At 35.5% G+C, this 15773-nt stretch overlaps 1 protein-coding gene across 1 annotated transcript in view; it reads left to right on the forward strand.

Annotated features, from left to right (window-relative positions):
* Nucleotides 1–7786, forward strand: part of LOC149184755 (NADPH-dependent aldo-keto reductase, chloroplastic-like) — a 147416-nt gene extending 139630 nt beyond the window's left edge. The window contains exons 7-9 of the mRNA XM_089417688.1: nt 1558–1816; nt 1922–2101; nt 7308–7786. Of these exons, the coding sequence (XP_089273814.1) occupies nt 1558–1816; nt 1922–2101; nt 7308–7535 (667 nt within the window). The 3' untranslated portion in view covers nt 7536–7786. The remainder of the gene's footprint in view (nt 1–1557; nt 1817–1921; nt 2102–7307) is intronic.
* The last annotated feature ends 7987 nt before the right edge of the window (nt 7787–15773 follow it).

Below are 15773 nucleotides of genomic sequence, written 5' to 3' on the forward strand. Positions count from 1 at the left end.
GAGCATCCTTTGCTTCAAACAACCTTTTGCCCCATTCTACAAATCCTTGTTTTACTCTTTCTGACTCTTCAAGTAGACTCCCTTCGAATTCTTCGAAGGATGCATAACCCAATTTCTGCAAGATAGACATCTTCACTGCTTCACCTGTCACCAGCTCCGACCGAGCTCTGATACCAACTGTCACGCCCCTACACCTGCGGTGATCTTCCAACCGCTTGTAGCGAGGTGCGGCACCACCGAATGCTTTCTTTTTAACAATACTAACGTTTATGGGCTACGCCTATTCCAATATGAACATACTTAACTTGTGTTCTTATAACCGAATAAAGTGTTATCCTTTATACTTCAACAAAGAACATTCTCATTCATTAACTATGAACAATAAATCGGGAACAATACACAAGTATAAAGGGAGGGGCAACTCCCGAACAGTCTGCCCAACAATAATATTATGTCAAGAATATCAGATTTTACAACAAGTGTGTCTTGGCTGAACCAAGTCTCACACTTAACCAATTTTTACAAAGATAGGCCACCTGCCTTTTACAATAGTCTTGTGCACCTCTTGCACAAAGAATGGTGCTCACCCGAGCCACCTAAAATCTCTGCCAAGTCCTACACCAAAACCCGTACCTTAGAATCCACTCGGGCACACCTTGCCCTATCTTCGACTCACCCAAGACTAAACTCACAACCAAGCCTTCATACCTCAACCTGCAAACCACTTCCTCCACGCACCTAGGTTAGACTACGCATGAGGTATGCGTATCTACCTCTAAACCTGCGCAAGTGTTTACCCCTTGAGCGTAAGAAGAGATGAGCGAAGTTGCTTGGATGAAATGAGGTGCATCCACCTCTTATATATACGCTCCATACTTTGGATATAATCCTGGGCCGACATAACATGAAGCCCTTCACATAGTACTTTATGATGTCGGCTTGTATATTTTATGCTCCACGTTTCAACATGTATAAACCTTCGTATTACATGGTTTTAATGTATGTGCTCCATTATATTTTATTATCCATGGTTCTTCACATACATATGTGCCATCGCATGTCCATATGTCTTATTAACATGTCGGTCTTTATATTTTTATTATTGCATATAAATGTGCTCGCTCACACTTAGTCGCATTAAGTGTTGCACATGTATTGTCGCTTTTAACGTCGCATTGCTGTCGTAAGTTCATCGCACAAACGTCGCACAATCGTCGTTCAGTGCACCCGTGCGCCCGCCCGTGCCCGTGCACGATCGCCCGCCCGGCGCCCGTCGTACCTGCAACCGGAGGTCCTTACAGTATCTATTCTGTCAAAATTACCCAAAATGACATTTGTTTTGATATCTTGCTTATCGCAAGATAGCAGAATCCAGATAGCACACGATTGATCACATTAACACGACAGCATGTTTTTAGGGATTGAACATGATCTCTAGGAAAAAATACCACTAGATTTGTCACGTGATCATAACTCACCTTGCTCCCATTCTTAAAATTTAATTGTTTTTATATCTTCTGTTTTATTTCTTTTGTTGATCAAGTGACCTGCATGCAGGAATTTGCAGCTGGATTATGTGGATTTGTACCTTATCCACTGGCCCGTAAGGTTGAGAAAGGAAGCCTCCTTTCCAATCGCCTCCTTTCCAATCCTCAAGGAGGAAGACTTTTTGCCCTTAGATCTTGAGTCTGTATGGCAAGGAATGGAACAATGTGTTCATCTGGGGCTCACAAAAGCCATTGGCGTGAGCAACTTCTCTTCTAAGAAGATTGGGGATCTGTTGACCCATGCCAAGATTCCACCTGCTGTCAATCAGGTAAATTTCTAGTGTTTTCAGCCCACGGCTGGCAATGTTGGCATGTGATATTTGATTTTGTTTGCTCTCAAAATTGGGTTTTTCATGGGGAGACGACTTTAACAGGTGGAGATGCATCCACTATGGCAACAACAAAAGTTGAGAGATTATTGCAGCAAGGTGAACATTCACGTGAGTGCATGGTCTCCTCTTGGAGGTCCCCCTAAAGCACAGGGTTCAAATGGTGTTATTGATAACCCTGTTATTGAAGAGATCGCTGAAAAATATGGAAAAACTACTGCTCAGGTACATATATAGCATGCTTTTGTTTTTTTAAACTGGGGAAGCTTAGGGCTCCAACATAACTCCATAACTCCATGCTTATTAAGCTTTTGCTTCATCAGAAAAACATAGTTTGATTGCTTTAAATAATTGAATTTGAAAATATTGGTTTTTCAGACATTTGCTTGCAGAGGGCCACTTCAAACGTGTAGGTTAATCAGGCTGATTCTATTTCCTGGAAATGCATAAATCTGTATTTTATTTCTGGAATCCATTAAGGAGTTCTTTTATGTCAAATAATTGAATTTGAAAATTGCATTTCCAGACAATTGCTTGCAGAGGGCCACTTCAAACATTTAGGTTAATCAAGCTAATTCAATTTCCTGGAAATACATAGACCTGTATTTTAATTCTGGAATCCATTAAGGAGTTCTTTTATGTCAAAATATGTCGTTTTGTGCTGTTTGGGAAAATGGATCTGATATTTCTTTACTAAACAATATAGAAACATGATACATCAAGATGCCTCTAGACAAGAGGTAGAACCTAACACATGTTAGTAGCATGAGAGACTTGTCTCATGCTACTTGAAAGTACATGACCTCACTCTTATAGTCATCTCTGCGATAGTAGTAAGGGTTATGTACCTTTTACTTGAAAGTACATGACCCCACTCTTATAGTCTCTGCAATTGCTTTTTATCAGATACTATTTAGGTTGAAACTGTGTTAGTCTGAAGTATGTTCTAAAACTGCTTAAACTAGTATGATCTAAAACTGCTTAAACTGCTTCAGATTGCATGTTTATTAAGCTTTTATTTCATAAAAAAGCATAGCTTGATTGGCTTAAATAATTGAATTTGAAACTTGGTTTTCCAGACAATTGCTTGCAGGGTGATGGCAGAGTGCCACAATGGAAGCTACACACAAACCAAATGATACAGCTACAAACAAAACAACTGAAACACATACTATAATATTTAGAACTCACAATTCTACTCATTAAAGAGCTTGGGATCTTTGCCCCTTCTTTCTTGGCCCAACAAATGCATTGCACTCCTATTTATACTTGGAGACTTAGCGACTTAGAGAAGGAGAGATCTAGAATTCTCAAGAGATAATTCCTCTCCTAGACTTGTGGAAGAAGCCGAGAAAAAATCATTTTTTAAGAATCTATCATAACCTAAGTCACATGACACGAGGACACGAGACACGGATGACACGTAAATACGAGTATTCAATACGAAACGCAGTGACGTGGAAACAGGACACGGGGGACACGTTTTATATATATTTAATAAAATATATATATATATCTATATATATATATATATATATATATATATATATATATAGCGAAATATAGTTTTTTATCCTTATTAAATAGCAGGTTGCAGCTTATCTAATCAAATTAAAATATAATTACTTCTCAAAGTTCATAATTCACTTTAAAAAAATAAATAGAATCAAAATCTACTATTTAGAAATTAGAATGTGATATGCTTGGTCTTGATTCTTGAATATTCAATGTTCATTGTTCATGTACAACTTACGAGCACGTAAGAAAATAACTAAAGTCTAATCCTATTGATTTCCTTTGCCCCTCTTGCGAGAAAATGCCACAACTTTCCCTTTCCCTCTAGATGTAGATGCTGGTGCTGGTGGAGTTGGCAGTGGAGTTTGCTATGCTCTAGAAGCTGAAGAACTAGAAGTAGGAGCTATAGGAGGTAGACCACGTCCTCTACTGGTGGCAGGGGTAGCCCGGGCAGGTGGTGTTAACTGAAAACATTACAATCTCCCAATCCTGAAATCCTGAAAAACTGATAAGTCTGCTGCATTTTGAATGAAATCTAAAATTCTACTTTCTCCATATGAAATCCAATGAGGTTGGAACCACTCTCAAACATCCTGAGTCATTTCATGGTAATGTTAAAAATTTAAGTAAAATGAGGAAAATGAAGATTAAGGAGAATGTCACTTTTACTTTAAGAATTTGACATTACCATGAATAGCATATCAATACTAGGGCCTAGACTTGATCATTACGCTGCCCCACTCAAAAATTATTTGTTTCTTTCCAAAAAAATTGCAGCTTATGCAGGCAATGTTTTCTATCAACGGAATACGCGTTTTCCGGATGCAGGACATGACGAAAACCGGCGAATACATTTTACATTTTACAGGACACGATGAAAAACGTTTTCGACATGTTTTAGGGCCGTTTTCGTGTCCGACACGTAAAATAGGGGACACGGGACCTTGGAGGACGTGTCCTGTGACTTAGATCATAACTTTTCCTAAATAAAACAGTTTTTTTTCTTTTTCATTTTTTTTTTTTCCATATCGTTTCTAGACTTCTTACATAGTTTAGTATTTTTTTAAAATCTACAAAATCTAGAATTCTTTAAAACTTCTTAGATTTAAATCCGGCATCGCAGGCCCCTAAGAACATGTAGGTTAATCAGGTTAATCCAATTTCGTGGAAATACATAAACCTGTATTTTTATTCAATTTCTTGGAAATACATAAATCTGTATTTTAATTCTGAAATCCGTTAAGGAATTTTTTATGTCAAAATATGTCTTTTTGTGTTGTTTGAGAAAATTTATGTAATATTTCATTACTGAACAATATAGAAGGAAGCATGAAGCATGATCCATCAGGATGCCTCCCACTGTTATAGTTTCTGCTATAGTAGTAAGGGTTATTTGCTTTTTAGCAGATACTATTTATGTTGAAACTGCTTAAACTGCATCCGATTGCATGCTTATTAAGCTTATTAAGTTTTTTTTTCATAAAAAAAGCGTAGTTTGATTGCCTTAAATAATTGACTTTGAAAATTGGTTTTTCAGACAATTGCTTGCAGGGCCACTTCGAAAATGTAGGTTAATGGGCTAGTTCAATTTTCTGGAAAATTATAAATCTGTATTTTAATTCTGGAACACGTTAAGGAGTTCTTCTATGTCGAAATATGTCTTTTTGTGTTGTTTGGGAAAATGCATGTCATATTGCTTTACTAAATAATATAGAAGCCTAAAGCATGACACATCAAGATGCCTCCTCAGTGTTAGTATCTTGTTTCATCCTACTTGAAAGTACATGATCTCACTGTCATAGTCTCTATGATTGTTTTAAGGGTTATTTGCTCTTTTGCGGATACTAGGTTGACCGTTGAAACTATATGCTAGGATTGAAGTATGATCTAAAGAACTGCTTAAAACTGTTTTTGATTGGTTAACAGCTTGTCATTCTCAGACATAGAGAAAGAAATAGGTAACATTTTAAAACCCAAAGGGATTTGGCAAGAGTGAAAGTCTGCATCCCAATGGGTTATTTCAGGTTCAGGTGGTCAGGTTTTGTTTGCACACAATTTTCAGGTTTAAGTGGTCAGGTTTCGTTTGCACACAATTTTCAGGTTTAAGTGGTCAGGTTTTGTTTGCACACAATAATGTAGTTGCACGTTGGGGACTTCAAATTGTATCAACAGAGGCTAAGCCGGTAACTTTGAATTTCAAAACCCAAAGGGATTTGGCAAGAGTGAAAGTCTGTGTCCCAATGGGTTATTTCAAGTTTGGGCTGTCAGGTTTTGTTTGCACACAATTTTCAGGTTCAAGTGGTCAGGTTTTGTTTGCACACAATTTTCAGGTTCAAGTGGTCAGGTTTTGTTTGCACACAATTTCAGGTTTAAGTGGCCAGGTTTTGTTTGCACACAATTTTCAGGTTCAAGTGGTCAGGTTTTGTTTGCACACAATGATGTAGTTGCACGTTGGGGACTTCAAATTGTATCAACCGAGGCTAAGCTGGTAAATTTGAATATTGTAACTTTAAGTATTGTAGACTTTTTCATTTTTTTGGGAAAAAAGGTAAGAATAATGAATGGAGTTTTGGTTGGTTGGTAAAGTGAAATGTTACCAATCTTTCACCACGTTCAAATTCCAAATTCCACTAGAGACATGTTTACCTTTTGTGGACTGATATGCCTGGTTAAAAGGACTATTTATTGCACTTGAGACTAGGCGCAAGTCCTGCCTGACGTTGGTGGACTGATATGCCTGGTTAAATGGCGTCCTGCGTGACTTTGGTTGGATAGATTCATGGGTTCTTTACAGAAATAACTCTCTCATCACATAGGCATGTAGGGAAAGCATGCCTATTGTCAATCCTCCTTTTGGCTTCAACCTCGAGAGATTCTACATCATTCATATACATATTCATCTTGACTAAGAGCCATATAATCAACTGTGGTCTGAAAGTTGTTAGTTTTCTCCCACATGGACCTGGTCAGTTGCCTCGTTAAGCATTGCTCGCCATCATATTTTCCATAAGAAGGAAATGCGTGACAATTTGATCAGGTCTACAACCTCCTTCCAGATCGAACCATATATATTTATCCGTCAAAAGGATTCCCTTTCCAGTAAAGGGGAGGAACGAACAAATAATACTATACCCAACAGCAGTCCAGCTCCAAAAAGCTCTAGCAATACTGTAGTTTCACATAACATGCTCATACATTTCTGCTTTGTGGCAAACGACACAATGTCCATCGGTAATGCCTGTAGTCAATCATTGATCACCACTGTCATGAAAAAGTTACTATTATGTCAAAATATGTTTTACCTAAATTGAATTCAATTTTGCTGAACTGTGAAGATGCTCACAAACTTCTTTAAGAAAATTACTAGGATGACTTGTAGTTTATTTGACTGAAAAAGCATAATGGAAGTTAATAATTTCCACCTGTGTCAAGCGGTAGCAAGAATAATTTGTTTGAAATTGGGAAGATTTAATGTTTGGTATTAATTTGTATTTCATGTTTGAAATTTGTATTTAATGTTTCATACAGCTTGAGTGGCCCTAGCCCTAATGTAGTGGTTATGAGTATTTAATGTTTGAAATTTGTTGAGTGGCCTTAGCCTTAATTTAGTGATACAGTGGTTATGAGTATGTGTCAAAGGTAAGAGGTCAAAGGTTCAAATTCAGAGGGTAGAGTATATACACCTAGATTTTGGCAATTAAATTGCGGCAGAGGCAGACTCTTTGTCTCATAAACAAGGAGTTTCACACACCAAGTTGGTGTTTGACTTCACTTTAATTTTAAAATTAGATTATTATTATTATGAGGAGGTGGTTTCCATGGTTGATTGTTATGAGTAGCAGTTTTGGTATTGCTTGATAAAATTACTCTTGGGACAGTGTGTCTATTAGAAATTGAATGGGATACTGCTTTGCAGGTTATATTGAGGTGGGGTTTGGAACAGGGAGTAAGTGTGTTGCCAAAAAGCTACAACAAAGGTAGAATAACTCAGAATTTTCAGGTATTTGACTGGTCTTTAACTGCAGAAGATCATTCAAAAATCAGCAGACTGGAACAGAAGAAGGCCTATAGGGCACAGGAAATGATTAACTCTACCACCAGCCCTTACAAATCTGTTGAAGAATTATGGGATGGAGAGATCTAACAAGATAATTAGTATATTGAGTGTTATTTGATTCATCTGTACTATGGAGGAAGATATTTTTAACCTCAAACTAAAAGATGTTAAATAAGTTAATGCGCATATAGAGGGTATTATTCTGTGTGTTCCAAAACCATATGAAGGATAACTAGCATTGAAAATCTGGAGATCTCAGTGTATCTCTGTTTATTTGTGTACTATTTATAACTTATGCACTCAATTGCCACTAAAGCAGGTCGTGTTTTCCATTCTTTTCCCATTCTATTACTAAAATATCTAGTGCACTGCATGCCTGATTGAATGGGAATGATGAAGAAGATGAAGAATATTTGCTTAGGTAATTAGCTATTCCGCTTCTCTGCTGATGGATTATATTAAAGCTGCGATATATCCTTTGGGATCTAATCTTGCAAGCAGTTTATCTTTGTACTATTACATGATTTTATGCTTGTCAGTGACAGACTTTATAGGCATATCATAAGTTCGTGAGATATCTTTGTTTTTTTTTCTGGTTCAGAACCTATATTGTTATTTTCTCTGTGTTGCATTATATTTACCATTACATTATATAAGCCACAGACAAACTGTGTACATCACATATTTCAAATGCTTATAGTTGCTGTGTACACATATTTCAAATGCTTTTAGGAAAACTATGTATCTCATACATTGAGAATCAGAGCTGGCATGGTGTATGAAAATTAATGCTTTTACACATTACTGATAAGTGTTACCCTATCTATATTGTGCTTGTTCTTGTTTGTTAGAGAAAATCTCGAAGAATTTCTTCTTAACTATAGATCCTCACTTTTTCTTCTCCTTTGCATCAGACACTCCTATTTATGATAGGAAAATGTATCCATATCTAGATGTATTATCTATCCAGAATTTCATCCACAATGGCTTTACTATAAATACTGTTGTCACTAACCATTTTGGGCATGGTTATACTCTTAATCTTGCTATTTATGGTATGGAAAGATACTTTTAAATTTAAACTAGGAAGATGTGCAGCTGTAACTTCAAACTTTCCTATTGAGCGAAATAGAAAGTGCTTTAGCATTTAATTATTATTTCTGTTACCTTGTATTTAATTGATCTCTATGCTGGAAAAATTATCATTAGACAGTGCCTTAGTTCTGATATTATATCACAGAATTTCAGTTCATTTTGATCCTCAGCTATCTTCTCTGTGTTGAAATAATACTACTGGTTTCAGTTTGTTTTATCCTTCCATGAAATCAAGGATGCCGAATATAGCTATGCAAATTTTATTGTCACAATGCAATTGAATTAGGCCTCACTGATTTTCACGCTTATTTCTAAGCAACATTTTAGGCCGGATGGCTTTCGAAGTGGCATGACATACATCATATATTTTGTTTGAATCCTTGACAGTGGAAGGATAGGTTTGTATCTAATTATTCCATTCCTTACAGTGAATAGTAGCCCATAGTGTATCCTTCTTTTTCCGAAAGTGCTTCCACTGTAAGATTAAAGAAATATTAAACAGAATCATTAGAGTTGTCCTATTAGAGTTGTCTTGTGTCGGTTAAATAGCTGTGGAGGGGTGAACCACTGAACATTGTTGAGCTCTTGAGATCACAAGCCAAGTAGGGGATTGAATGGAACTACACAATCAACCCGCAAAACAAGTGCAATAGAGAGAAACAGAATGCCAAAGATATAATGTCTATAGGCTTAAATCACTTTGCATAAAAGAATGATGCCTATAGGTTAAAAATGCCTATATCACTTTGTATAAAAAATGTTGTGTATAGGTTAAGAAATGATTACAATATCATCATATGATTAAACAACATGATATTACAACTGAGATTTGAAAGATAAATGTCTATAGGTTTAAATCACTTTGTATTATAAAACAATAATGCCTATAGATTAAAGCATGATTAGAAGATGATATCGTCAAGACAGAATGATATTACAACTTATGTGTACAAGTTAAAGAATGATTACAAGATCACATGATCACACAGATGATATTACAAATACAAAACTCAAGTTAGGGGGGGGTGCTTCAAATATCATATACAAAACTCAAGTTGGAGGGTTGCTTCAAGTCGGGTTCAAGATGATATTACAAATACAAAACTCAACTGGGGTGTGCATGTAAAGAAAGGTTATGTTAGATAAGTAGGATGTGCCCCCAAGAGGGACTAGGACGCTCTTAACAAGAAACTCTAAACTCTAAAGAGGTTATGAGGTCACATAAGTAGGATGTGCTCCCAAGAGGGACTAGGTCGATCTTAACAAGAAACTCTAAACTCTAAATAGAGGTTATGAGGTCACATAAGCAGGATGTGTCCCCAAGAGGGACTAGGTCGATCTTAACAAGAAACTCTAAACTCTAAAGAGAGGTTACGAGGTCACATAAGTAGTATGTGCCCTCAAGAGGGTTATCACTCCTACATATCAAAGTTGACTAGGTTGATCTTAACAATAATCTAGGTCACTTGGTTTGAATTCTAGCATGAGGACTTTGAAATTCATAAAAAAAATCAATATTGACAAATTTCCATCATAGAATGTGGCATTAAATTTGACACTACAAAATTTAAAATTTTATGTTCGTATATGGTGGACTCAAAGGTTGTTGTGGGAGGAAACTCGTAGGGAAAAGGAGTTTGGAATTGGGTTGGATGCACTTGCAAAGGAATGTATGCACTTTTAGGGAGGAAACTCTTCAGGTAGAGGAAGTTGGAACTATGTTGAGTTGACTTGTGGAAAAGTATGTAGTTGCAGGAGGGGTTTTCATGCCAAATCCATGTTCAACGGGTGGTGGCTAAGTTTTGTTTTTTTTCTTTGTTGAAATTTAGGGCCAAAAAAGAGGAAACCCTCTATTTTTTACCCATTTTATTATTTTGAAGTTCAAATTCGAGCTTGAGTTTGCATTCCAATTGAGATTCATCAAATTTGAGTCAAAATAATTTCAATTGTCGTCATATTTGGAGAGTTTTGAATTTCGAGGGGAAAATTCATTGAATGTGGTGACATTGACATTAATCTAGTATGACAATAAATAATGACCTTAGTTGCATTTCCTAACAAATTACATTAATAACACAATATGAGATGGTTGAGGCCACATGTGAAGATTGCACTATTCTCAACACCACCCTTTAGTTCGAATAGGAGGCTACAAAGAGAATTGGTGAATATAGATATGAGTGGGTTTATAGATATCAACTCAATATAGGGTTAGCAAAGGTCGAAATACAGATAAGGGCGGGTTTATAGGTTGGTCATGACAAAATACAAGTTACAAAATTCATTTGGTTTATAGATACACAACTCAAAATAGAGATTAGGCATATAAATACACAACTCAAAATATGGTTGGCCCTATTCACAACCCCTTCCCACTTAGTTTGGGCAAGATGCTTTGGAGAGAAGGCATTACATTAAAATTTTCCTTCTTAATGTTGAACACACACCATATAACTCCCCCCAAATCTTTGGGGAAAAAACTCCCCTGCAAATGTCACATCTCCAACACCAACTTTGTTCCACAATTTGTTGAAAGTGGCATTTCGTAGAGGTATAGAACAAGGATCCATTAGAGCGTGATGGCAAATTCAAGATATAAAGGGTGGCATAATTTGTATATGATTACAAAAGATGTTAGAGTGTAGGGCATCTAAAAAGGATAGCCATCATAGTGTGTAAGGAAGAGGTTCAGTGAGATGTGTTGAGAATCATTTGTAAAAATTAGTAGGAAATGTCTTGCAAACATGTGATTGGAGACTATAACAAATAAGGTGAGAAAGTACTTATCTCCCTGACAAGAACAAGCAATGATAGGTCGAAAAATGTCACTTTGAACCAACTTCAATAATTGAGAGTTATCCCTTGCACTGTAACAAAACAATGTATCCATTAGAAATCCACCAACTCTTAAAACATAAAGGCACTATCCAAAGATAGGCCTTGCATCACAATAAAACAATTTATCCATTAGAAATCCACTAACTCCCAAAACATAAAGGTACTCTCCAAATGTGGTGGGGTTAATAATAAAATCATCACATCCTTGAATAGGTAAGGCTATATAGGAAAAATGTAGTTTAATCCATTAGAAATCCACCCACTTCTAAAACATAAAGGCACTCTCCAAATGTGGTGGGGTCAATAATAAAATTGCTTTATAGGAAAAATGCACTTTTGAATGTGCACTGTAAAGAGAATCCATTGAGTTTAACAAAATTGTAGAATAAATCTTTGTAGAGCGTACATTAATAAGAGGAGGTAAGGTATGCCCAACTACAATACATGTCTATCCACTATAATAGGAAAAAAAATCATTTGTACTCAGATAGAGGTAGTGGAAATTATCCTAGCATACCAAACAAACTCCATAAGTATAATGTCTCTATTAGAATAATCATATAGGCAATACACTGGAATCTAGGCCCATGTACTTTATCAAACAGACTCAAACAAAAAAGGAAGAAGTTATACCTTTTCTCAAGGATTTGGCACAATAAATCGAACCTGTATGCAGAGTGCACAACTAGATGTGCATTGTGAAATGTGTTAAAAATATCATCTAGAAGATCCCTATCACAAATTGTTGCTCTTGCAAGCTCTTCGATACCTTGAACACATGTCAAATGAGTTTTTCTAAAAAGTTATGCCAAACTATAATATAGAAGTATCCACTATGATAGGAAAAAAATCATCTAGATTTAGATAGAGTTAGTAGAAATTATCCTAGCATACTATAGATAAATACTTCAAGTATAACATCTCTTACTAATATATTCATATAGACAATATATCTTTCTTTAATTCACTATCTGATGGACCCTGAGTGGTATCTGGTAGCTGCTGTGGCGCCTACAATTTTTGCTTGTCTTCCAATATTACTTCCACCACAGACTCCTCATATGATGTGTTAGTACCTGCAACGTTTTCTGCTTCGGACTCCTTGGACTCTACTTGTTTACTGATGGAAATATTTTGCAATGTAATTTTCTTCTTTTTATACGAGAGCTTTAGGAATTTTTTCTGCACAATAATATTCACTGTACCAATAGATTCCATCCAAGGGTATCTCAAAATAATATCCACATCAGCGATATCTAAAGCATAAAAATCAAAATGAAAGACATATTTATCCAGGGAAATCTTCAAATCTTTATAAACTTGCACATCTTCATTATCAACTTGTGTGTGCTCCATTTGTTTTGTTGGGACTTGCAATATTTTAGTCAAATGAACATTAATGAAACTATGCTTGCAACTATGATTGATAGACATAATGATCTTCTCTTTCTGAATAGATCCGTGAACCTGTAATAAGGATATACCAGTAGAAAATAACCCCTTATGTTTCTCATTATCCTGTTTTCTAGCATGAGACCATTTGTCCAAAAGGATTTTTTCAAATTCTTCATCGGGAAGACTTACCAACTTCTTTTTGTCAAGTGAGTCCCACCATATGGCAGTCTCATCTCTAAAATTAAGCCATGATATCTCTTTCCAAACTTTCAGATATATTGACTTTTCCATTTTTAGGACTTCTTCAATGGTAGGGCCATCATAGTTTCCTGTAAACTTCCTCTTAATAGAAGCCATGACGAAGAATGAGGGTTTTGAAAAAAATTACTTATTTTATGCGGAAAATCTAAAATGGCCACAACTTGGTCACTATGGTGCAAAATCCTTATTATAGCCCGTTTTCAGAAATGGAACAACAATTATGTATCTTCTCATGCTATTGAAATCTTGATTTGGGCACTCTGGAGCTTAGATTCGAGCTGCAACTGTCTTTTTGTCACATTTTTTTTTTGAAAAAAAGGTTGATTTTAAATCAACAATATTTCCCTCATCTGGTTTTCGATTCGACCAGTTTTGTTTTTGAAATTAGGTAATTTTTCAAGAGAAGCTCAGATCTGCGATCTCTTTTCTGAAATTCTGCAACACAACTGATTTTAAATCAGTGATATCTCTCTCATCTGGACTCCCATTCGGCCAATTGTTTTTTGAATCTGGATATTTTTTGGCAAGGAATCCAGATATACTATTTGTTTTTGCAAAATTTACACCAAAAGTTTCATATCTGATCTGCAAACTCGTCGCCCAAAAAAACCTGCAAAAAATGAAAAACAAAATTTCTTCCCCTCTTCGCCCAAGAAAGTGCTCTGATACCACTTGTAGTAGATTTGACTTGCAAATATATTAAAAATACCAAATATGCCCAATACAAGAAAAAATATAGAATCTTCAGATCTTTATTGATAAAACCCTTGAGGTAGGGAAACACCATACAATCACTCCTTAAGGAAGGATATCACTCTACAAGCCATATGCTTATCAATACAATAATCCTTGACATCCCTCAGTGAAGAGTTTCTAGCCTCTATATAGGTTTGATACATACAATACCATGAGTAATTACCATGAGTCTCTCAATACCATACATATAATACAATGGAATTATCACATTATTCCTAACTACTTGTGGTCCCTTACATTATGCGGGTTAACCACTTTATTTATTAACTATGATTCATTATCATAAACTTGTCATGGATCACAGAAGCCTCAACTCTACAATATGATTCATTATATTATTACATTATTCCCTTGGGTACCTCCCTTTGTACCCCATAATATCCCTCCTAGGTATACTACAAGGCTCATGTACTTGATAAAAAATACAAACAAAAAAGTGACCAAGTTATACCATTGATAAAGGAATTGGCATAATAAGTCAAACCCATATGAAAAGTGCACAACTAGATGTGCATTGTAAAACGTGTCAACATCATCATCTAGAAGATCCCTGTCACAAATTGTTACTCCTACAAGCTCTTCAATACCCTGAAGACAAATCAAGTGAGACTCAAAGACATAAATATTTGTATAATAACCATTTCAGATATTGTTTTTTTATGTTAAGCCTACCCAAATATAAGTAGCCTTGTTGAATTGGGAATTTGAGGTCATTACGTTCTCATAAAATCTTCAAGGAATCCTTTATATAAACCACATAAGCAAATGATACTCGTGCTTCTAAGAAACCTACAATGTCTTGTTTTTGCATTTAGGTTGAAAGAAAGCTTATCAAAAAACACAACCTAGAGAAATATTATTGCAAAAGAATGATCCAAGAAAACCCTATGTTTGCACTGTAAGATATGATGCCAATAGCCAATATTTTTTAGATAATATGGTTTAATTGAGTTGTGAAGAAAGATTTGAACCCCGGGAAACCCTAAGAGATGATCATGAATCTTTAGGCTTGGAACACTTGGGGCAATGTTTATAGAAATTAATCTTCATATCACTTGTAAAGAAAAGATAGGTTTGGAAACCCTAGTTCCATAGTTCTTAGAATGATGCCACTAGATGAAAACATATAAAAATTTAGGCTAAAAATATCTTTTAAAATAAATCAACAAATGGGCGATATGAAACCCTAGTTTCAAAATCACAAATAATACTAATGCCATTAACTAATAGCCTTGGATTTGCTACTAAAAATTATAGAAATAAAAATTAACATAGAAACCCTAATTTTGGTCACATCAATTTACGGACAAGATCTCCATAAAGGTGCACAAAACAAACAAACAAAATGCCACCAATTAGGTTCGGAACCCTTAGGAAAATGCTTCTAGAAATAAATATTCATATCACTTATAGGGAAAAGATAGGTTTGGGAACCCTAGTCCTATAGACCTTAGAACAATGCCACTAGATGAAAATGCATACACATTTAGACTAAAAAAATATTTTAAAATATATTCGCAAAAGGGTGATATGAAACCTTGGTTTCGAAATCATAAATAATAGTAATGCCACTAACTGTTAGCCTTGGACTTGCTACTAGAAATTATAGAAATAAAAATTAACATAGAAGCCCTAGTGTTGGTCACATCAATTTATGGACAAGATCTCCATAAAGGTACATAAAGCAACCAACCAAAATGGCACCAACCAATAGCGGTGGAGTTGCTACTAAAAGCTATTGAAATAAAAATTAACATGGAAACCCTAATGTTGGTCACACAAATTTATGGACAAGATCTTCATAAAGGTGCACAAAACAACCAAACAAACACAAACAAAGTGCCTTTCTTAAGCCATTAATAATTCCATGAAAATTAATAACCCCAAAACTCCTTGATTTAGAGCTTTTGGTATCCCAAAGTATTATTGTAGACACAAACCGTACCAACATGAACAACCTAGAAGAAAAATTTAACCAGT

The sequence above is a fragment of the Pinus tabuliformis genome, chromosome 3_2 (genome assembly GCF_031772625.1).
Source record: "Pinus tabuliformis cultivar Carrire ecotype Pingquan chromosome 3_2, CPIR1, whole genome shotgun sequence".
Lineage (NCBI taxonomy): Eukaryota > Viridiplantae > Streptophyta > Pinopsida > Pinales > Pinaceae > Pinus > Pinus tabuliformis.